General features: G+C 38.6%; 1 protein-coding gene across 3 annotated transcripts in view; it reads left to right on the top strand.

Moving 5' to 3' along the window:
• The window catches only part of SPATS2 (spermatogenesis associated serine rich 2), a 147,500-nt gene that overhangs the window by 53,286 nt on the left and 71,070 nt on the right, over nucleotides 1–23,144 (top strand). For all 3 annotated transcript variants that reach the window (XM_029955236.1, XM_029955237.1, XM_029955239.1), the window contains one exon: nucleotides 20,636–20,904. In XM_029955236.1, coding sequence (XP_029811096.1) covers nucleotides 20,880–20,904 — 25 coding nt within the window. In that variant the 5' untranslated portion in view covers nucleotides 20,636–20,879. The remainder of the gene's footprint in view (nucleotides 1–20,635; nucleotides 20,905–23,144) is intronic.

The raw sequence follows: 23,144 nt of genomic DNA, 5'->3' as shown, positions 1-23,144 counted from the left end.
GTGTGGTTTTGATTTGTGTTTCCCTGATGATGAGTGATGTTGAGCATCGTTTCATGTGTCTATTGGCCATCAGGATGTCTTCATTGGAGAAGTGTCTGTTCATGTCTTCTGCCCATTTCTTCACTAGATTATTTGTGGAGTTTGGTGAGTTCCTTGTAGATTTTGGATACTAGCCCTTTATCTGATAAGTCATTTACAACTGTCTTTTCCCATTCCTGTTGGTTGCCTATTTTATTGATTGTTTCCTTTGTGGTGCAGAAGCTTTTTATCTTGATGAGGTCCCTATGGTTCATTTTTGCTCTTGATTTCCTTGCCTTTGGAAATGTGTCGAGTAAGAAATTGCTTTGGTTGAGGTCAAGGAGATTGTTGCCTGCTTTCTCCTCTAGCGTTTTGGTAGTTTCCTGTCTCCCATTCAAGTCCTTTGTCCATTTTGAGTTTTTTTTGTGTATGGTGTAAGAAAGTGGTCTAGTTTCATTCTTCTGCATGTTGCTTTCCAGTTCTCCAGCACCACCTGCTAAAGAGGCAGTCTTTTTTCCATTGGATACTCTTTCCTGCTTTGTCAAAGATTAATTGGCCATAATTTGTGGGTCAAATTCTGAGTTCTGTATTCTTTTCCACTGGTCTGTGTGTCTGTTTTTGTGCCAATACCATACTGTCTTGATGATGACAGCTTTGTGGTAGAGGCTAAAGTCTGTGATGCTTCTCATTTTGGTTTCCTTCTTCACTATTACTTTGGCTATTCAGGGTCTTTTGTCATTCCATACAAATTTTAAGATTGTTTATTCTAGCTTTGAAAAGAATGCTGGTGTAATTTTGGTTGGGATTGCATTGAATGTGTAGAATGTAATGACATTTTAACAGTATTTATTCTTCTGATCCATGATCATGGAATGTTTTTCCATATCTTTGTGTCATCTTCAATTTCCTTCATAAGTTCTCTATAGTTTTCAGCATACAGATCTTTTACATCTTTGGTTAGGTTTACTCCTAGGTATTTTATGGTGGTTTTGTGTGTGTGTGTGTGCAGTTGTGAATGGGATCAGTTTCTTTATTTCTTTTTCTGTTGCTTCATTATTGGTGTATCAAAATGCGGGGTGCCTGGGTGGCTCAGTCGGTTAAGCATCTGACTTCGGCTCAGGTCATTATCTCGCAGTTCTTGGATTCGAGCCCCGCATCAGGCGCTGTGCTGAAAGGTAGCTCAGAGCCTGGAGCCTGTCTTCGGTTTCTGTCTCTCCCTCTCTCTTTGACCCTCCCCTGCTCATGCTGTCTCTCCCTCTCTCAAAAATAAATAAAAAACATTAAAATAACGCAACCGATTTCTGTATGTTGATTTTGTACCCTGCAACTTTGCTGAATTCATGGATTAGTTTTAGTAGGCTTGGGTTTTCATGTCATCTGCGAAAAGCGAAAGTTTGACTTCATCTTTGCCAATTCTGATGCCTTTTATTTCCTTTTGTTGTCTGATTGCTGATGCTAGGACTTCCAGCACTATGTTAAACAACAGTGGTAAGAGTGGACATCCCTATCGTGTTCCTCATTTCAGGGGGAAAGCTCTCAGTCTTTCCCCATTGACAATGATATTAGCTGTGGGCTTTTCATAAGTGGCTTTTATGATGTTTAAGTTCCTTCTATCCCGACTTTCTCAAGGGTTTTTATTAAAAAAGGGTGCTGTATTTTATCAAATGCTTTTTCTGCATCTATTGACAGGATCATATGGTTTTTATCTTTTCTTTTGTTAATGTGATGTATCACATTGATGGATTTGCAAATATTGAACCAGCCCTTTAACTCAGGAATGAATCCCACTTGATTATGGTGGATAATTCTTATATGCTGTTGAATTCGATTCGCTAGTATCTTGTTGAGTATTATTGCATCCGTCTTCATCAAGGATATTGGCCTGTAGTTCTCTTTTTTTGCTGGGTGTCTGTCTGGCTTGGGAATCAAAGTGATGCTGGACTCGTAGAATGAGTCCAGAAGTTTTCCTTCTATTTCTATTTTTTGGAATAGCTTGAGAAGAATGGGTATTAACTCTGCTTTAAGTATCTGGTAGCAGGGCGCCTGGGTGGCTCAGTTGGTTAAGTGTCCGACTTTGGCTCAGGTCATGATCTCACAGTTTGTGGGTTCGAGCTTCATGTTGGGCTTTGTGCTGAGAGCTCAGAGTCTGGAGCCTGTTTTTGGATTCTGTGTCTCACTCTCTCTCTCACCTGCCCCTACTTGCACTGTTTCTCTCTGTCTCTTTAAAAAAAAAATTCAATGGTAGAATTCCCTAGGGAAGCCATCTGGCCCAGGGCTCTTATTGTTGGGGGATTTTTGATAACTGATTCAATTTCTTCACTAGTTATGGGTATGTTCATATTTTCTACCTCTTCCCATTTGAATTTTGGCAGTGCATGTGTGTTTAGGAATTTGTCTATTTCTTCTAGGTTGTCCAGTTTGTTGGCATATAATTCTTCATAGTATTCCCTGAAAATTGCTTGTATTTCTGAGGGATTCATTGTAATAAATCTATTTTCATTTGTGATTTTTTTCTATTTGGGTGCTCTCTCTTTTCTTTTGAGAAGCCTGGCTAGGGGCTTATCAATTTTGTGTATTTTTTCAAAAAACCGACTCTTGGTTTCCTTGATCTTTTCAACTGTTTTTTTGATTCTATATTGTTTATTTCTGCTTTGATCTTTATTATTTCTCTTCTTCTGCTGGGTTTGGTGTGTTCTTGCTGCTCTGCTTCTAGTTCCTTTAGGTGCCCTGTTAGATTTTCATATTTGTGCTTTTTCTAGTTTCTTGAAATGGGCCTGGATTGCAATGTACTTTCCTCTTAGGACTGCCTTTGCTGTATCCCAAAGAGTTTGGATTGTTGTATTTTCATTTTCATTTGTTTCCATATATTTTTTAAATTTCTTCTCTAATTGTCTGATTGGTCCATTCATTCTTTATAGGGTGTCCTTTAACCTCCATGTTTTTGGAGGTTTTCCAGACTTCCTGTGATTAATTTAAAGTTTCATAGCAGTGTAATCTGAAAGTGTGCATTATATGATCTCAGTTCTTTTATATTTATTGAAGGCTGCTTTGTGACCCAGTAAGTGATCTATTTTGGAGAATGTGCCATGTGCACTTGAGGAGAAAGTGAATTTCATAGCCTCAGAATGTAGAGTTCTAAATATATCTGTCAAATCCATCTGGTCCAATGTGTCGTTCAGGTCCATTGTTTCTTTAGTGATTTTCTGTCTACTTGATCTATCCAATGCTATAAGTAGAGTATTAAAGTTCCCTGCTATTAGCACATTCTTACCAATAAGATTGTTTCTGTTTGTGATTTAATTGTTTTATGTATTTGGGTTCTCCCAAATTCGGTGCGTAGCCATTTATAATTGTTAGCTCTTCCTAATGGATAGACCCTGTATTATTATATAATGTCCTTCTTTATCTCTTGTTACTGCCTTTCCTTTAAGTCCAGTTTGTCTGATATAAGTATGGCGACTCCGGCTTTCTTTTGACTTCCAGTCACATGATAGATATTTCTCCATCCCCTTACTTTCATTTTTCTTCTTCTTCTTTTTTTTAATGTTTTATTTATTTTTGATACAGAGAGAGACAGAGCATGAGAAGGGGAGGGGCAGAGAGAAAAGGAGACACAGAACTGGAAGCAGGCTCCAGGCTCTGAGCTAGCTGTCAGCACAGAGCCTGACGCCAGGCTCGAACCCACAAATGTGAGCTCTGACCTGAGCCGAAGTCGGAGGCTTAACCGACTGAGCCACCCAGGCGCCCCTCCATCTCCTTACTTTCAATCTGAAAGTGTCTTCAGGTCTAAAATGAGTCTCTTGTAGATAGCAAATAGATGGATTTTGGTTTTTTTTATCCACTCTGATACCCTATGTCTTTTAATTTGATCATTTAGTCCATATACATTCAGTGTTATTATTGAAAAATATGGGTATAGAATCATTATGTTCACTGTAGGATTCGTGCTTGTAGTGGTATCTCTGGTACCTTGTGTTCCTTGCAAAATTTCCCTCATAGAGTCTCCCTTAGGATTTCTTCATAGGGCTGGTTTAGTGGTGATGAATTCCTTCAATTTGTTTGTTTGTTTGTTTGTTTGGGTAATCCTTTATCTCTCCTTCTATTCTGAATGACAGGCTTGCTGGATAAAGGATTCTTGGCTGCATGTTTTTTCTGTTCATCACATTGAAGATTTCCTGCCATTCTTTCCTGGCCTGCCAAGTTTCATTAGATAGGTCTGTAAGCACTCTGATAGGTTTCCCTTTCTATGTGAGGGCCCTTTTCTCCCTAGCTGCTTTCAGAATTCTCTCTTTATCTTTATATTTTTCCAGTTTCACTGTGATATGTCCTGCCAAAGTTCGATTCAAATTACGTCTTAAGGGGGTTCTTTGTGCCTCCTGAGTGTGAATGTCTATTTCTTTTCCCAGATTTGGGAAATTCTCAGTTATAATTTGGTCTAGTATCCCTTCAGGACCTTTCTTTCTTCCTCTTCAGGAATTCTTATGACATGGATGTTGTTATGTTTGATTGTATCACTCAGGTCTCGAATTCTCCTTTCCTGCTCATGGGTCAATTTGTCTCTCTCTCTCTCTTTTTTATTTTTATTTTTTTTGGCTTCTTCTTTTGCTATAACTATGTCTTCTAATTCACCTATTCCCCTTCTCTCTGCCTCTTCAATCCATGAGGTGGCTGCCTCCATTTTATTATTCCCTTCATTGATAGGCTTTTTTAACTTGTCACACCTATTTTCAAAGTCCTTAGTCATTGTCTCAGTTTCTTCTCTGATGCTTTTTTCAACCCCAGCGATTAATTTTATGAGAAGTTTTTAAAATTCTTGTTCCACTATGTTGTTTGGATCTGTTTTTAGCAGTTCTGTGGCTGTGACTTCTTCCTGGAGATTCTTCACGGGAGAGTTCTTTCGTTTTGTCATTTTTGCTAGTTTTCTGTCTCTTGTCAGTTTTAAAATGCTCATTGTGCACTGTGCACCTGTTAGTATTGCTCTGTTAAAGGAGGCTTATTGACTGTCTAGGGCCTGTCGTTTCAGGAAATATTCTTTTAATGGTTTCTCTCAGTTTCTTTGTGCCTTTGATTATTTTATTTCCATACTTAGTGATATTTGGGACTCGCCGTCATGCGCACTTTGGCTCATTTCTTGGGGTAGCCCTGAGAAGGAAAACAGACAGACAAACACCGAGGGAACAGAAGCAAGCAAACACAGAGACGAATAAAAGAAACAAATTAAAAGGAGGAAAGGAAGACAAGAAAATGTAGAGTAAAGAAAAGAAAAAAGAATAAAGGGGGGGCGGAGACAACAAAGGACAGTGGAAAGTCTAAAAGTGTACAACCAGTTGAGGGGAGAGTTAAGGATGAGATATGGGAGGATATATTTGGATGGCAAAAGGAAGAAGTAGTAAAACAAAGGGAGAAAGGAAAAGGGAAAATAAGGAGTAAAAATTAAAACAATTTCTTTAAAGTAAAGAAGGTAATAATAAAAAATAAGTACAAAACAAACAAAAAAAAGCAGCAGCTCCCCCTGGCGGATAGGCGTGGTTTGGTGTAGTGGGTCTCAGGAGCTGTTCTTGGGGGCCCTGCCGTGGTGGTTTCAGAGAGGAAAATGGTGGCGCCCCAAGCTCCGCTGGAACCAAGCACTGCAGGCCCTTCTGATGAGTCCGATCTCCTTGTGCCACAGCTGAGCCAAGCTGTATTTTCCAGGCCCGGCTCGTTTCAAAAATCCTAGTCCATGCACTTTTATGCTACCACAGATGAGATGTACTTGCTTTGGCGGCTGGTTTCTTAGCCGGGATCTCGTAGTGGGAGGGAGCAGTTTCTCTAAGCGCTGGTAGGGATTTGTGCTGTCGCTGCAGGAGGCGAGGTGCACTGCAGGAAGCGAAGGGCATGCTCTCACAGACACCACCACCAACTCCCATCCCCCGGCTGGGATTGATCACATAGGGGGAGGGATCAGTTTCTCTAGGCGCTGGCTGCCCGAGGCTCTGGGTGCAGCCGGAAATGAGCTGCATCCCTGCCTCCACCGCCGCCAGCTCCCTGCCAGGATCACGTAGAGGTGGGGGCTATTTTTTCCCTGTTGGCACGCAGGATTCTTGATTCCCACAGCCAATGCTGTAGGCGAGATACGCTGTGGAAATGAGGTGTGTGCTCCCATTCCCGCAGCCGAGGACGAAGTGCATGCCCCCGCGGCCACCTCTTTGGCCACCGACTCCCTGCCTGGATGGCGCAGGGGTGGAGGCTGTTTTTATTTCTTGTGCCACCGGGTTCGGGAGTTTGGCTGCCCAGCAGTTATATATGGAGTGAGAGTTTTTCTCTCCGAGTGGGGTTAACCGTTCTTTATCTCTTCTCTAGAGACAGTACTATGAGCATGTTCAGTTTCTCTTTCTCTTCCCTTTGTCTCTCAGGGGCTCCGCGTGCTTGCCTTGTGTAGGGCCGGGGCTCCACCTCTCCTGCCCTTTTCGGGCTGGCCTGTTTTCCAATCTCCCCAGTTCACACTCACTCACTCAGGCATCTTTGAGGTTCTCTTCTTTATGGAGTCTGTATTTTATTTTTCAGTCTTGCAGATGAAAGTAACGCCCTTCTCAGTTTGATAGATGGGGCAGACGAAGTTTTCAGAGCTCCCTTCCTTTCCGCCATCTTGGCTCCTCCCCTCTCGAGGCTGTCTTCTTAGTGGACTCTGTCTCTTTTCCTCCCAAACTCCTGAAGTTTAGCATCCTTTGGCTTCATCCCTTCTTTGTTTGAGAGATGTAAGCAGGAAGTATGGAACTCCCTATTTCTCTACCATCTTGCCTCCTCCCTCATCTTGTGTATGCATTTTTAATTTTGGTAATTACTGTCTTGTTTTCTGTAGGTATTGTGCAAATTTACATTCTTAGACATGAAGGAGCCTGTTTTTTAATTGCCTTACTACCAGTATGTATAATCGCTTTGGGTATTTACTGGTGTGAGGGTAAAAAATGGTGTTTCAGTAGTTTTAATTTGTTTAAATAGGTTAGGGGGGAGAAAAAATAGGATGAAGTATTTTTTAATCTAAATATATGCACACATAGTATTAAAAAGTGAAATGGAATCACAAAGTTTATCATAATGATTTTTAAAAAACAGTCCCTACCTCTCCCTCCAGCCCATTCCCAATTCTAGCTTTCCATGGATATTGATTAGCATTTCTTCTGGTATTAACCTCCATATTTCTGAGTAATATGGTTATAGTAACTTTTGAATCTTTTGGGGGTAATACTATTATTGTAGATGAGGATTTAGTTTTTTTATATTTTCTTCCCTCCTTACCTGTCCTCCCGTTTCCCCTGGTTTTGTTGGTGGATAGGTTTTGTAACAATTTGTATTTTAAATTTAAACTAACTATATAAATACCTTCACATACAGCCTAGTTAATCCTTTGTTAGTCTTTATGATGCTTGCCAATGTGAAAAGTTATGTATCCCAAGACTTGAAAATTATACCCATTCAGTCTTTAGAGTGCTTCAGATCATTCCAGTTTCCTAATTGCACATCATCCAAATTTAATGGAGTTACCATTCTTTTTTTTTAATGTTTCAATTTATTTTTGAGAGAGAGAGAGAAAGAGAGAGAGTGCGTGAGCAGGGGAGAGTCAGAGAGACACACACAGAATCCGAAGACAGGTTCTAGGCTCTGAGCTACCTGTCAGCCTGATGCAGGGCTCAAAGCCACGAACCATGAGATCGTGACCTGAGGTGAAGTCAGACATTTAACCAACTGAGCCACCAGGTGCCCCTGGAGTTACTTTTCTGAGGCTCTGGCTATACTTGTAATTATGACCTGATGCGAGTAACCCATGATATTAGTAAAGTTCCCACTTGCTTGTTAAGTAACTTGTATAAGCCATGATTCTTGGAATGTTTTAGCTTTAGGGGACACATCTTTCCTTGTAGTGAGTATCTGTCAATGTTTATTGTGTGGTTTTCAGTTAAGTATTAGGCATTGTTCAAGTGCTAAATCAGTGTGAACTCATTTACCCCATATAACAGCCCTGTGAGAAAGGTTGTAGCATTATTTGCATCTTGCAGATGAAGAAAGTGAGACGTGGAGAAAGTAAGTAGCTTACTTGAAGTTATTCAGCTAGGAAGTGGTGGAGCTAGGTTGGAAACCCAAGCAGTCTGGCTTTAGAGATTTCACTTACCCACTGCCACACTGCTGTATTAATGATCTACTCCATCTCATTAGTACAGCATGTATTTTGGTTTCATTTTCCACTAGTGGTGTGGATTATGTTAATCCACCATGTTTAACATTTCTCATCTGTCTTTTGCCAAATCACTATTTCTGAACATTTTGAAAAATAATTTTATTTTTAATTATAAAAATAATGTAAAATTTACCATCTTTTTTAAAGGTTATTATTTGAGAGAGAAAGAGAGCACACATCCACATACACAAGGTGAGGAGGGGCAGAAAGGGAGAGAGAGAGAATCTCAAGCAGGCTTTGTGCTGTCAGTGCAGAACACAGCATGGGGTTTGAGCCCACCAACCGTGAGATCATGACCTAAACTGAGATCAAGAGTTGGAAGCCCAACAGACTGAGCCACCCAGGCACCCCTAAAATGTATCATCTTAACCATTTTTATTTACTTTTAATTTTTCTTTTTGAGAGACAGAGAGACAGAGTGCCAGTGGGGGAGAGTCAGAGAGAGAGAAAGACACAGAATCCAAAGCAGGCTCCAGGCTCCAAGCCATCAGAATAGAGCCGGACATGGGGTTTGAACTCAGGAACTGCAAGATCATGGCCTAAGCCAAAGTTGGACCCTTAACCAACTGAGCCACCCAGGTGCCCCCATCTTAACCATTTTTACAATTTTATTTTTTTATTTTTAAATAAAAAAACAATTTTTTAAATTTTGTAACATTTATTTATTTTTGAGAGTGAGAGAGACAGAGTGCAATCGGGGGAGGGGCAGAGCGAGAGACACACAGAATCTGAAGCAGTCTCCAGGCTCTGAGCTGTCAGCACAGAGCCTAATGCAGGACTCAAACCCACAAACCATGAGATCATGACCTGAGCCAAAATCAGACACTGAACCAACTGAGCCACCCAGGCACCCCTTACCCATTTTTAAATATACAGATCAGCACTGTTAAGTATATTTTCATAGTTGGGCAACAGATCTCCAGAAATTTTTCATCTTGCAAAACTGAAACTCTTTACCTACTAAATAACAATATCTCATTTTTCCTTTCTCTCTTTCCCTTGGCAACCACTATTCTATTTTCTGTTTCTATGAATTTGACTAAGTTAGATACCTTGTATAAGCGGAATCATGCAATATTTGTCTTTTTTTGTGACTGATATTTAGCATATTGTCCTCTGTCATTCATGTTGTGGCATACGACAGGATTTCCTTCTCTTTAAAGGGTGAATAATACTGCATTGTGTGCATATGCCACATTTTGTTTATTCATCCACCAGTGAACATTTGGATTGCTTCCACCTCTTGGGTGTTCTGAATAGTGCTGTAATGAACATGGGTGTGCAAATATTTCTTTGATACTCTGCTTTCAGTCCTTTTGGATGTATCCCCCAGAGGTGGGATTGCTGGATGATAATGATAGTTCTGTTTTTAATTTTTTTTTAATTTTTAAATACTTATTCATTTTTGAGAGAGAGCATGAGTGTGGGTGGGTCAGAGAGAGATGGAGACATAGAATCTGAAGCAGACTGTAGGCTCCAACCCCTCAGCATAGAGCCTGACGTGGAGCTCGAACCATGATCCACAAGATCATGATCTGAGATGAAGTTGGACACTTAACTGACTGAGGCACCCAGGGGCCCCTGTTTTTAATTTTTTGAGGAACCTCCATACTGTTCTATAGGGGCTGCACCATTTTACATTCACACCAATAGTGAACAAATGTTCCCGTTTCTCACATCTTTGCCAACATTGATTTTCTGGTTTATATTGTTTTGATTTGTTTTGTTTGTTTTGGTAGCAGCCATTCTAATGGGTGTGAGATGATATTGTGGTTTTGATTTGTATTTCTCTAATGATGAGTGATGTTAAGTATTTTTCCATGTCTTTGTTGGCCGTTTGTTCATTCTTTGGAGAAATGTCTGTTCAAGTCCTTTGCCCATTTTTAAATTGGGTTACTTGTTTCTTTGTTGTTGTCGTAGGAGTTTTAAAAATATATCCTGAGGGTGCTTGAGTGGCTTAGTTGGTTGAACATTTGACTGTTGATTTCAGCTCAGGTCATGATCCCATCGTCATGGGATCAAGCCCCATGTTGGGCTCTGTGCTGAGCATGGAGCCTGCTTAAAATTCTCTCTCTCTCTCTCTCTCTCTCTCTCTCTCTCTCTGTCCCTTGCCTCCACTTGTGTGTGCATGTGCTTTCTCTCTCTAAAACTAAAGTAAATCTTAAAAAATATTCTGGATATTAACTACTTATCAAGTATATGATTTGCAGATATTTTCTCCTATTCCTTAGATTGCCTTTTAACTCTGTTGATTATTTACTTTGACTTACAGTTTTTAAGTTTGACGTAGTTCCATTTGTCTGTGTCTGCCTTTTGTGTGTGTGTGTGTGTGTGTGTGTGTGTGTGTGTGTGTGTGCTTTGGATGTCATATACAGAAAGTCATTACCTAATCTAATGTTGTGAAGTTTTTCCTCTGCGTTTTTTTCTTCCAGGAGTTGAGATCTTATGTTTAGCTCTTTAATTTATCTGAGTTAATTTTTGTTAATATGGTGTATTGTAAGGGCTCAATTTGACTCTTTTTTCATGTAGATATCCAGTTTTCCAATCAATATTTGTTGAAGAGAGTGTCCTTTCCCCATTGAATGATCTTGGTATCTTGTTAAAAAATCATTTGACCATATATAAGAGGGTTTATTTCTGGGCTTTCTATTCTATTCCTTTGGTCTAAATGTCTTTATGCCAATGCTACTTTTTAAAAAATGTTTTATTTATTTATTTTGAGAGAGAGAGGGAGAGAGAGAATCCTAAGCAAGTTCCACACTGCCAGTGCAGAGCCTGACTTGGGGCTTGTTTGTCCTCACGAAACATGAGATCATGACCTGAACCAAAATCAAGAGATGGATGCTTAACTGACTAAGCCACTCAGGACCGCACCCCCCCATACTATTGTTTTGAATACTATAGCTTTGTAATATGTTTTCAAGTCAGGAAGTGATTGGTTTTCTTTTTCAAGATTGTTTTAGCTGTTTAAAGTCTATTCCTAAAATTAAAATATTTTAACCACTCATAAGTGTGCAAATTAGTGGCATTAAATACACTTACAGTGTGGTGTAAGTATCACCACTATCCCCAAATTTTTTCATCATCCCCTATAAAAACTTTGTACCCATTAAACAATAACTCTTTCTTTTTTTCTTCCCCTTAGTTTTTGGTAACCTCTGTTGGTTCTTTTCCTATTTTCACCTTTTTTTAACCCATGTTCCCATTCTGATAAATACAAAAAATTTATGCCCTCTTTTGTTGTGATTTGAAATGAAAAACAAATATAACAGTTAACAATAAGTCAAAGTAATAGGTTCTAAAACTGTACATGTCCATCCACTTCCTTTGTCTCCACCTCAAGAGTCCCTGAACTGTACGGAATGCCTGCAAACCAGTAGTGTATGTTTGTACAGCTGGTACTAGGGCTGTGGTCTGTGACGATGCACTTCAGATCAAAGCTAACTGAAAATGAAATCTAGTTCATAGCTTTTCTTACCTTTAAGCTATAGCTCACAAAGATAACTAATCAAGACTGACCATTTTGAATTTGCTTGACTGTCTAATAAACAGCAACAAATTAATGTAAATATCCAGATTTAATATTTTAAAATTTTATTTGATTACTAGTTTTCCCACATTTCAAACTTTAATTAATAGAGTATGGTATTGCCTGGGTGGCTCAGTTGGTTTTTTCTTTAGGTTTTTTCTTCTAGTTTTTATAGAAGAAAAATTATACATTCTTGAGTTTTGTGTATGGTAAAATACACAGATCTTAAGAGTAAGCCCAATGAATTTTTACATATGTATGCACCCATGTGAGGACAACCTGGATCAAACTTTAGAACATTTGCCTCCTCAGAAAGTTCCTTCATGTTTGTTCTCAAAGGGACACCCTCCCTCCAGAAGTAACCATTATTCTGATTGTTATCACCAGATATTAGTTTTGCCTATTCTTGTGCCCATATAAATGGGATCCAACAGTATATATTCTTTGGGTTTGATTTCTTTGCTTAATGTAATTCCTATGAAATCTACCCATGTTGTATACAATAGTGGTTTATTTTTTTTGTTCTTACTGCTGAGTAATATTCTGTTTTATTATATAGTAAAATGTATCAATTCTCTTGTTTCCTTATTGGGGATATTATGAATAAAGCTGCTGTTGATGTTCTTGTTTTTAGACATATTTACTTATATCTTGTGGGTGTATGCCTAGGAGTGAAGTTGCTGGGTCATAATATGTATGTATTTAAATTTGTTAGCAACTTCTCAACATTTTTCCATAGTGTTTCTACCATTTTACATTCCTGTCAGCATTATGTGAGAGTTCTAGTTGGTCCACATCCTTACCAAACTTGGTATTGTCTGTTTTTTAACTGTAGTCATTCCACTGCCATTTTTATTTTACATTTCTCTGATGAGTAATAACATTAAATCTTTTTTTAAAGAAACTTTTAAGTATAATACATACAAGAAAACGCCCACATTCATTGTAGGTGTACAGCATAATGAATTGTACATTACAAAGTGAGGTTGCCCGTGTAACTGTCATTGTCGGGGGTACTCTTCATTCAGTCAGCTAACAAATTTATTGCATATCTACTATGTTCCAGGTATAGTTCTAGGCCCAGAGATACAAGAATGATGAAGATAGTAAAAATAGATGTCCTCAAGAAGTTTACATTCTATTGGGGAAGGGCCATAAACAAATGCGTAATTTATATGCTAGGTGGTAATTAGTTGTAAAACAAAATAGGACAGGGTAAGGGAATGGGAGTGTTAGAAACTGTTGTTTTACTTAGGGTGGTCAGGGAAGGCGTCTCTGAAGAGATGACTTTTTTTTTCAGGTTCATTCAAGCTCTTGACAGAATTCAGTTCCATGTGGTTGTACGACTGAGGTTCTTGTTTCCTTGCTGGCTGTTGGCCCCAGTGTCATTCTGAGTTCTAAGGGCCACCTGCATTTCCTGCCTCATGGCCCCTTTCAAAGCCAGTAATGAAAAGTCAGATTCCTCTCACACTTCTGAGCGGATTATTCCTTTTGTCACATTTCTCAAATATATCTTTCTGAAGTCCAGCCTAAGAATTTTTCCCCCTTCTAAGGGCTCATGCAATTAGATTGGGCCCACCTGGGTAATCCAGACTCATTTGCTTGTGGAGCCCCAGTGAGCTCAAACTCATGAGGGGTGAGATCATGACCTGAGCTGAAATCCAAGAGTCGGGCACTCAACAGACTGAGCCACCCAGGCATCCCTTTCTCCCCCACCTTCACTTTTATTTTTTTATGTTTTTAAAAATGTTAATTGGGGCCCCTAGGTGGCGTCAGTTAGGCATCTGACTTCGGCTCAGGTCATGATCTCACAGTCCATGAGTTTGAGCCCCACATTAGGTTCTGTTGAGAGCTCAGCTTGGAGCCTGAAGCCTGCTTTGGATTCTGTGTCTCCCTCTCTCTCTACCCTTCCCCAGCTCTTTCTCTCTCTCAAATATAGATAAACATTAAAAAAAATTTTTTTTAATATATTTTTGAGAAAGAGGGAGAGAGTACACATGTGCACACAAGTTGGGGAGGGGCAGAGAATGAAGGGAGACAGAATCTGAGGCATGCTCCAGGCTCTACATTGTCATGCAGAGCCCTACACAGGGCCTGAACCCACAAACTGTGAGATCAAGACCTGAGATAAAGTCAGACACTTAACTGACTGAACCACCCAGGCGCCCCTTCCCACCTTTACTTTATTTATTTTTAATTTAAATCCAAGTTAGTTGACATATAGTATAATAATGATTTCAGGAATAGAATTTAGTGATTCATTACTTACATACAACACCCAGTGCTCATCCCAGCAAGTGTCATCCTTAATGCCCATTGCCCATTTAGCCCATTCCCCCACCCAACATCTCACCAGCAAACTGTCAGTTTGTTGTCTGTATTTAAGAGTCTTTTAGGGGTGCCTGGGTGGCTCAGTAGGTTGAGCATTCGGCTTCAGCTCAAGTCATGATCTCACCCTCTGTGAGTTTGAGCCCTGTGTTGGGCTCTGTGTTGACAGCTCAGAGCCTGGAGCCTGCTTCGGAATCTGACTCTCTCTCTCTCTCTCTGCCCTTCCCCCACTCATACTCTGTCTCTCTCTGTCTCTCAAAATATAAATAAACATTAAAAAAAAAAGAGCCTATTATGGTTGGTCTCCCTCTCTGTTATCTTATTTTGCTTCCCTTCCTCTATATTCTCTTTTGTTTCTTAAATTCCCTGTATGAGTGAAATCATATGATATTTGTCTTTCTCTGACTGACTTATTTCACTTAGCATAATAAATACTCTCTAGTTCCATGCATCTTGTTATAAATGGCAAGATTTCATTCTTTTTGATTGCCCACCTTTACTTTTAAAAGATGGTTTTGGGTGCCTGGGTGGCTCAGTCGGTTGAGCATCCGACTTCGGCTCTGATCTTGATTTCACAGTACGTGGGTTTGAGCCCCTCAGTGGGCTCTGTGCTGACAGCTCAGAGCCTGGAGCCTGCTTCAGATTCTGTGTCTCCCTCTCTCTCTGACCCTCCCCCGCTCACTCTCTGCCTCTGTCTCTCAAAATAAAATAAAGCATAAAAATAAATAAAAATAAAAAAGATGATTTTGCTAGATATAGAATTCTGTCTTGATAGTTTTTTCTTTCAGCATTTTGAATATGTCATTTCACTCACTGCCTTCTGACTTTCCTTATTTCTGATGAGAAATCAGCAACTAGTTACATTGTTTCCTGGTATGTGATGAGTTTGTTTTTTCTTGCTTCTTTCAAGATTTTCTGTTTGGGGCTTTCATCCATTTTACTATATATCTAGGTATGGATCTCTGTGTTTATTGTAGTTGTAGTTCATTGAGCTTCTTGAGTCTGTAGATTAATTTTTTAAAAAAAATATCAGTTTGCATTGTTTTTGGTCCTTATTTCTGTCCTTTCTCTTCACTTTTGGAACTCCTAAGTTGTGTATATTATACTCGATGTTGTTCCATAGGTCTCTGGGGCCTTACTTTTCTTCATTTTTTTTCTCTCCAGATTAGATATCAAGTTTTCTGCTTTTTTTAATCTTCTACTCCAGTGTTCAACTCTAGAATTTCTATTTATCTCTTTCTTCTTTCTATCTTTTCATTGGCATTTCCTGTTTGGGCCATTGTCTTCATATTTTTCTTTAGTTCTTTAAAGTACTTTGAAGATTTTGTTTGTTTAGTTTGCATTTGGTCCTACTTAGGGACATTTTCAACTCCATGAGAGGTTTTAGTTCTCTCTTCAGTTTGGGTCCTACTTTCCTACATCTTTATATGGCTCATAAATTTTTTTGAGAGTAGACATTTTACATAATATATATTTTTCAAAAATTTTAATGTTTATTTATTACTGAGAAAGAGAGAGAGAGACAGAACATGGTCATGGGAGGGGCAGAGAGAGGAGGAGGCAGAGCCCGATGCAGGGCTCGAATCCACAAACCACAGGATCATGACCTGAGCCAAAGTCAGATGCTTAACCAATTGAGCCACCCAGGCCCCCCATTTTACATAATATATTGTGGCAACTTTGGATTCTGGTTTGTTTCTCCTTTGAGGATTGTTTTGTTTTATTGTCAGGACTAAATCTGTAGAATGTTTCTTCCCAGTGTGTGACTGCTAATATCTGCTCAGTTTCTTTTTTGTTTTTATTTTTTTTTTTAACAGTATCCTCCTGGAATCACACCTGTATCTGTATGGGTTAGGGGTCAATCACTTGTCAAACACTGTGCTAAACACATTGAGCTAGTAGGGCTTCCACTCTCTGCCAGTAGATCTTTGTGTTTGTTGTGGAGCTCCTTTTAAAATCTGCTCAGACTTTTATTTTCCACTAGGCCCTCTCATGTTTCTTCTTCCTTTGTTTGCAGGCTCCTAGTGCGTCCTCTCTAGTCTCTCTGGTGTGGATATGTGAGCACTTATCCTTCAGAGTCTTGTTTCCAAATTTCCCTTTTTAATTTCTGTCTAGTCTGCTGGCCCATCGCTTGTACCAACCAGGACAGCATCCTCTGGTCCTTTGTCTTACTTGCTCATTTGCCACCAAGAATACACATTGTTACTGACAGTGCTGATGAGTTTGGAGTTCTGTGCTTTGCCTCAAATCAAGTCCGCCCTTTCTGTGAGTGAAGCTGCTAGTTTAATGGCTTTCCCCACCTTGGTAGAACTACTTTTCCCACTGATTATGGGGGTAATGGGAACAGCCTTTTAGGCAATACTGCCATGGACTCTCATTTTCTTACCCCAAGTTCAGTAGGTTTTCATGAACAGAGAAGGTAGCATTTGAGAAAAGATCTGAAGGAGGTGGGAAATTATTTCATGTAGATATCTAGGGATGAACATTCCTGACAGAGGGAGCACCTCAAGGACTTGAAGGTGAGAATATATCTAGGATATAAAAGGGGCAATAAAGAGGCCAGTATAGCTAGAATGGAATACCAGAGGGAGAGAATAGCAGGAAATTATGTCAGAGAGATAAAGAAAGGATTGGGACAGGGTATTAGAGCGAATAACACCTTTTAGGCTACTGACTGTAAGGACTCTAGTTTTTACTTTGAATGAAATAGGGAGCGGCTGGAGGGCTTTGAGTAGCAGATTTGAGACACAGTTTGTCTTACAATTTTAAAAGCAGCTGTAGTGAAATAGAAGCTGGAAAGTGGCATTATAGAAGACTCGGGAGGCCAGTTAGGAGACTTACAGTCCTGATGATAGCAGTGTAGGGAGAAATGATTTTTGGCATAGATGAGGCTAGTGGCAGGAGAGGTAGTGAGAAATGGTTCAATTCTGGTGTATTTTATTTTTAAATTTAACTATTTTGAGAGAGAGAGAGAGAGAGAGAGAGAGAGAGAGAGAGAGCATGAGCAAGCATGAGCAGGGGAGGGCAGAGAGAAAGGAATAGAGAGAGAATCCCAAGTAGGCTCCATGCTATCAGCCCAGAGCCCAATGTTGGGCTTGAACTCAAAAACCGTGAGATCATGACTTGAGCCAAAATTAAGAGTCGGATGATTAACTGACCGACCCACACAGGTGCCCCAATTGTGATGTATTTTAAAGATAGAAAAGATGAGATTTTTTCTGGTAGATTGGAGGTGGAGAGTGAACAGATTCAGATCTCTTATTTTAAGAGAATTTTCCTGCGTGTTAACTGTAAATGCTTTTTTTTGGTTCCCTTTATTGAGTTCTTTATTTTCTGAGTCCCTGTGTTGATCCTGATTATTCTTAGATTGGGTCATTTTGTTTTATTATTATTATTATTTTTTGTTTTATTATTTTTTAAAAAAATTTTAATTAATTATTGTTAGAGAAAGAGAGAGCAAGAGAACATGCGTGCACATGGGTGAGGTCAGAGAGAGAGGGAGAGTCAGAAGCAGGCTCCAGGCTCCGAGCTGTCTGCGTAGAGCCCGACGCGGGGCTTGAACTCACAAGCTGTGAGATCATGACCTGAGCCGAAGTCAGATGCTCAACCAACTGAGCCCCCAGGCACCCCAGATTGGGTTATTTTAGTGCTGTAATATTATTTTCCTTAAAATTTTTTTAATGCTTTTTATTTTTCTGTGAGAGAGAGATAGAGTATGAGTTGGGGAGGCGCAGAGAACGAGGGAGACACAGAATCTGAGTCAGGCTCTGACGCAGGGCTCAAACTTGTGAACCGCAAGATCATGACCTGAGGCGAAGTCAAATGCTTAATCAATTGAGCCACCCAGGTGCCCTTCTAATATTATTTTCTAATTGCAATCTCTTTTTTTCTTCTGACGGCTTCCCTACATTCCATTTTTTCTATTTTCATCTGTATCTTTTGAAAGTTTTATTTAAGGAATCTCTACAGCCAACGTGGGGCTCAAACTCATGACTCCGAGGTCAGGAGCCACATTATCTTATGACTAAACCAGCCAGGTGCCCCAATTTTCATCTGTACTATTCTGTTTCTTGCTGTTTCTGACTTCTTATTGGATGTATAATGGTGGTGTTTTGTTTTCCAGTTTTCCTTTGGTTTTGCAATCCACTTTATTTTCATTTTGTTTTTATCATTTATTTTCTAGCTCTTATTTTACTGAATCCCAATACTTGAAGTATTCAACTTAGTTTTCAGTGGAGAATTGCTTTTGGTTTTGGGGGGGTTATGTTGTTTCCCTGATTTGTTTTCTTCCTCTGCTTCATGGTAATTTCCTCTTTCGTTATCTCTTTTGTTACAGATTTTGTAGTTACTATGTCATTTTTATCTTCTTTATGTTTTATGTGGACAGCCATATTCACAATTTTTGTTTGTAATTACAGAGTATAGATGAAAATATCTTTGATATGTTTCCCACCTTATTTGGCACCTATTTCCACCCAACTCTGCTCATCAGCTATGGTTAGTTGTTGACTTTTGCTTTCATTCTCTTTTCTTTAGGCTGAGAACATAAGGGTAAAGAAGAGCTTGCCATTGAAGAGTTTAACTCTTTGTGGTAGATCTAAATTCTGTTCTTTCTTCTTTTTTTTTAATGTTTTATTTATTTTTGATACAGACAGAGACAGAGCATGAGGGGGGGAGGGGCAGAGAGAGAAGGAGACACAGAACCGGAAGCAGGCTCCAGGCTCTGAGCTAGCTGTCAGCACAGAGCCCGATGCGCGGCACGAACCCATGAATGTGAGATCTGACCTGAGCCGAAGTTGGAGGCTCAACCGACTGAGCCACCCAGGCGCACGCCCCTGTTCTTTCTTCTAAAATCCCATAAAATGTTTTCTCTCAGACCCCTTCTATTCCAGTGGTATATTCTGTATACTTCCATAGGCTTTGACTGATTCTCCCAATTTGACTCAATTCTCTGAAAGAAGGTAAGCCCCAGAAGTTCACCCTGTCTTTTCTTAAGTCCTGTAGTGGTTTGTAGAGAATCTTACTCTTGGGATATAATTGACATATCATATTAGTTTTAGGTGTACAGTCTAATAATGCCATATTTATATTGCAAGTTGATCATCACAGTCCAGTTAATATCCATCACTATACAAAAATTATCTTCTTGTGATAAGAACTTTTAAGATCCACTCTCCTAGCTACTTTAAATATGGAATATGGTATAAACTAATCACCTTGCTGTATATTACTTTTCCTGTGACTTAATTCATCTTCTAACTAGAAATTTGTACCCTTTGACCCCTTCACCCATTTTTCCCATCTCCTCTGTCACAGGTAACTCATCATCTGTTCTCTGTATCCACAGAGGCTCTTACTTTTGGTGGATTTTTACTTTATCTCAGCTGTCTACCTATTCCTTCTCCTCCTTCCACATTGGAGAGTATTTCACATAAGGTTGTTCTCATTTCCTTCTTGGGTTGCATTATGTAAAATCTGAGTTCTTTGATTCTTGTCATGCTTTCTTTATCCAAAAGTCTTAGACATATATTTTTTTAAAGTTTAGTAATATAGAAAAAATAGCATTTTGTATCTTTACAACTTATAGAAGCTTCCTGAACTATTGACTAATCCAAATTATGATGTTTCAGTTTCTCTTCTTAAAATTGCTTTGTGCTCTCCCCATTCATGCACCCCCTTCCCCAGTTTTCTTGCAGCTATATTTGAGCTGGGACACTTGAAGAGAAATTAGATAGAGGAATTCCTAGAGGCAGAAAGTCACCCTTGATTTGGGCAGGAGAAGAGCAGGTGGTAAGAAGGATCTTAGGGAGTGAGAAGAGATAATATTTTAGTTTGTGAAGCAGAGATGGGGATAAGATTTTTGAGATAGATACAAAAAATAAGAGTAAGACAACTTTTTTCCTGAACCAAGGAGATGGTCTGATTCTAAGATTAAAGTTTCTTATTTCCTTTAATTCCAGTATAGTTAACATACAGTGTTTTATTACTTTCAGGCATTCGATGTAGTGATTCAGCAATTCCATACATCATCCGGTGCTCATGACAACACATTCCTTAATCCTCATCCCCTATTTCACTCATCCCCCCACCTACCTCCCCTCATAACCATCCGTTGGTTTTCTGTAGTTAAGAGCCTGTTTCTTGGTTTGTCTCTTTCTCGAAGATTAAAGTTTCTTACAGAGTAAAATATTCCCTTTTATGGCTGCATTCTTTCTAGAGTAGTGGGTTTTTTTTTTTAATGTTTATTTTTGAGGGAGCGAGTAGTGAGTGAGCAGGGGAGGAGCAAAGCGAGAGGGAGACAGAATCCCAAGCAGGCTCTATGATGTCAGCACAGAGCCTGATGTGAACTGTCAGATCATGATCTGAGCTGAGACAAAGAGTTGGATACTTTACCAACTGAACCAGCCAGACTCCCCTAGAGTATTTTTCTTTTAATAGCCAGTTTTGTTTAGAAGAAATACAAAACAAATCCTGTGGGTATCTGTTAGAAATTTTGTATGGATAGCTGTTACTGTAACAGTGAATGTGTTTGTGTGTTTTCCCTCCAGAATCTCCCTGGAAAAAGAGACATGAATGTCTGCAATGATATTTCCTGACAAGAAGTTGATACAAGAGAAGGAAAGGAGATCAACAGCTAGTGAGCAGAATTTCAGATAACCAGGATTTAGTGTTTATCACTTCCAACTACAGACTTTCATTGCATACTTTTAAATCAGAGATAACTACAGTCAGAACCCAGACAAGACAAAAGGATACTTTTCATCCATATTTTTTGAGATAAAAGAAACCACAATGTCTAGAAAACAAAGCCAGAAGGGTAAGATTACATTTGGGCATAAATTGTTAAAAGCATAGTTATGGAATAATGATATTTATATGTTTTTAAAAGGTTCTCTTAATGCGTTTTGAATGGTCTTATTTTCCCCTCAACCAGTGCAGTACTACTGATAGGTATACCTTATCTATTTGTCTTGACTGCAGTTAATTTTAGAAAAGTATACAACATGCACAAATGTATCTGTTGTCTCTAAGTATTTGTAAATATTAGATTATAGTTTTGTGTGTTACTAGTTTGGGAATTAACTTATATAACAATTGCTTTTCTACTTTTATAAACCTATTAAATTGGGATATATTTGCCAGAAAGCCAACTGCTTGTAGAAAATGTGCTCTCTGGAGTGTGAACATATGTTAGGGGGCATGGTGAGAGATAATTTACTGCAGATATTCTGTATCTGATGAGTTGGTTCTTTGATTGGAGACAGGAAATGAAGCAGGAGTAAATGCTTCCAGTTTTAGATTCCTTCTTTAGCTTTCCTTCGGGATTATTACTCTGACTTCTTGTCTAAAATAAAATATAAGATCCAAAGAATCAAGAAATACCAAGAATAGTTATGAAAAGGGGAAAGACAATAAAGATTCCATAAAATAATCTTTTCGATTTTTTTAGAATAGCTGGAAAAATGCAAAGGGACACATTTACCAATAGCACTAGAACTATTATACATAACTGGAATATATCTGTTAAAGGAATGACCATAGCTCTTCTGGCTTTTTTCCCCTTAAAATTTAATTTTAAATTTAAATTTAATGTTCTTTAATTTAAAACAAAGCTATAGATCCACGCATCATGTGTTAAATATGAAGGAAGTGCTTTTTAAAAATTTTATTTATTTTTTTTTAATGTTTATTTTTGAGGGACAGAGCACGAGCAGGGGAGGGGCAGTGAGAGAGGGAGACACAGAATCCAAAGCAGGCTCCAGGCTCTGAGCTCTCAGCACAGAGCCCAACATGAGGTTCAAACTCACAATGTCTAAGATCATGACCTGAACTGAAGTCGGGTATTTAACCAGACTGAGCCACCCAGGCACCCCTGTAAAGGAAATGCTTTTAAACTTAATTTTGACTTGGTAGTTCAAAAATCTAATTTTAAGAAAAAATGTACCAGAGCTGCTTGCGTTTGTGAAAGCTGTAGTAGTTTTATTGTACAGTAAATCTATGTAAAGGAAATTTGAGTTCTAAGGAATGGTTAGATTACTAAAGAAACTGAACTGATTTGTTTCTTCTTAATCATCATGATTCAGTTTGCTTTCTTCCTAGTTATGCTTGAAACATTGAGTATCTGTTTTCCTCCTACAAATGAGAAATACTATAATAAAAATAGGCCTCTAGACTTTAAGATAAAATAATTTCATCTAAAAAGTTTAGCATTTAATTTTCCTTAAAAAGTTAACTTCAGCAGATTGCTTTGTCCTTGTTAAATTTACAGTCTTTGTTAAATTCATGTCTGTGTTTTTCCAGAACTGTAAAAAAAGTTCATTGCTTTTTGTAATTGCTATCTAATTACTATAAAGAGAACTTAGATTTTCAACCACCTCAAAGGCATTAAGTGCTAACAAAGTTTGATTGAACATAGTCTGGATTAAAACTTAGTTGGAAACAAAAGAAAGCTTATTTGTTGTTAGGACTTTCTCTGAAATAAATCTGTATGTATAATCTACTTGAATGAAAAAATACAAAGTATTTGTGAAATTCTATTTTATATATTCATTTATATATTTAAAATTTCATTGTTGTGGGTTTTAAAAGTCTAAATAATTTTACCGACTCTATAAATTTAGTTTTTGAAACAACAAAAAGAAAGGTAATATGGTAGTTTTGTTTTCTAGTGACACTCATTTACAAGAATCACTTATTATTATTTTTTTAAGTGTATTTTTGATGGGGGGAGAGGCAGAGAGAGGATGAGAGAGAATCACAAGCAATCCTTGCACTGTCAGTGCAGAGCCTGATATAAGGTCAAGCTCATGAACCATGAGATCATGACCTGAGCTGAAATCAAGAGTCAGATGCTTAACCAACTGAGCTATCCACCCACTCCACCAAGTATCATTTTATAATGAGTTATGGAAACGTGGTCTATTGTGGAATGAAAACATTTTCCTTTTGTTAGAAATACGTGTAAATTTCTTATTTAATGAAATATTTAGTGGAATTAAACTTGGAATGGCTTAAATAAAATTAAGGTCAATTTCAGTTACAACTATTGATTGTTCA

This window comes from Suricata suricatta, chromosome 10, assembly GCF_006229205.1.
Source record: "Suricata suricatta isolate VVHF042 chromosome 10, meerkat_22Aug2017_6uvM2_HiC, whole genome shotgun sequence".
NCBI classification, from domain to species: Eukaryota; Metazoa; Chordata; class Mammalia; order Carnivora; family Herpestidae; genus Suricata; species Suricata suricatta.
Note: the sequence above shows the minus strand (reverse complement) of the source record. Positions and strands in the feature narration are given on the sequence as shown.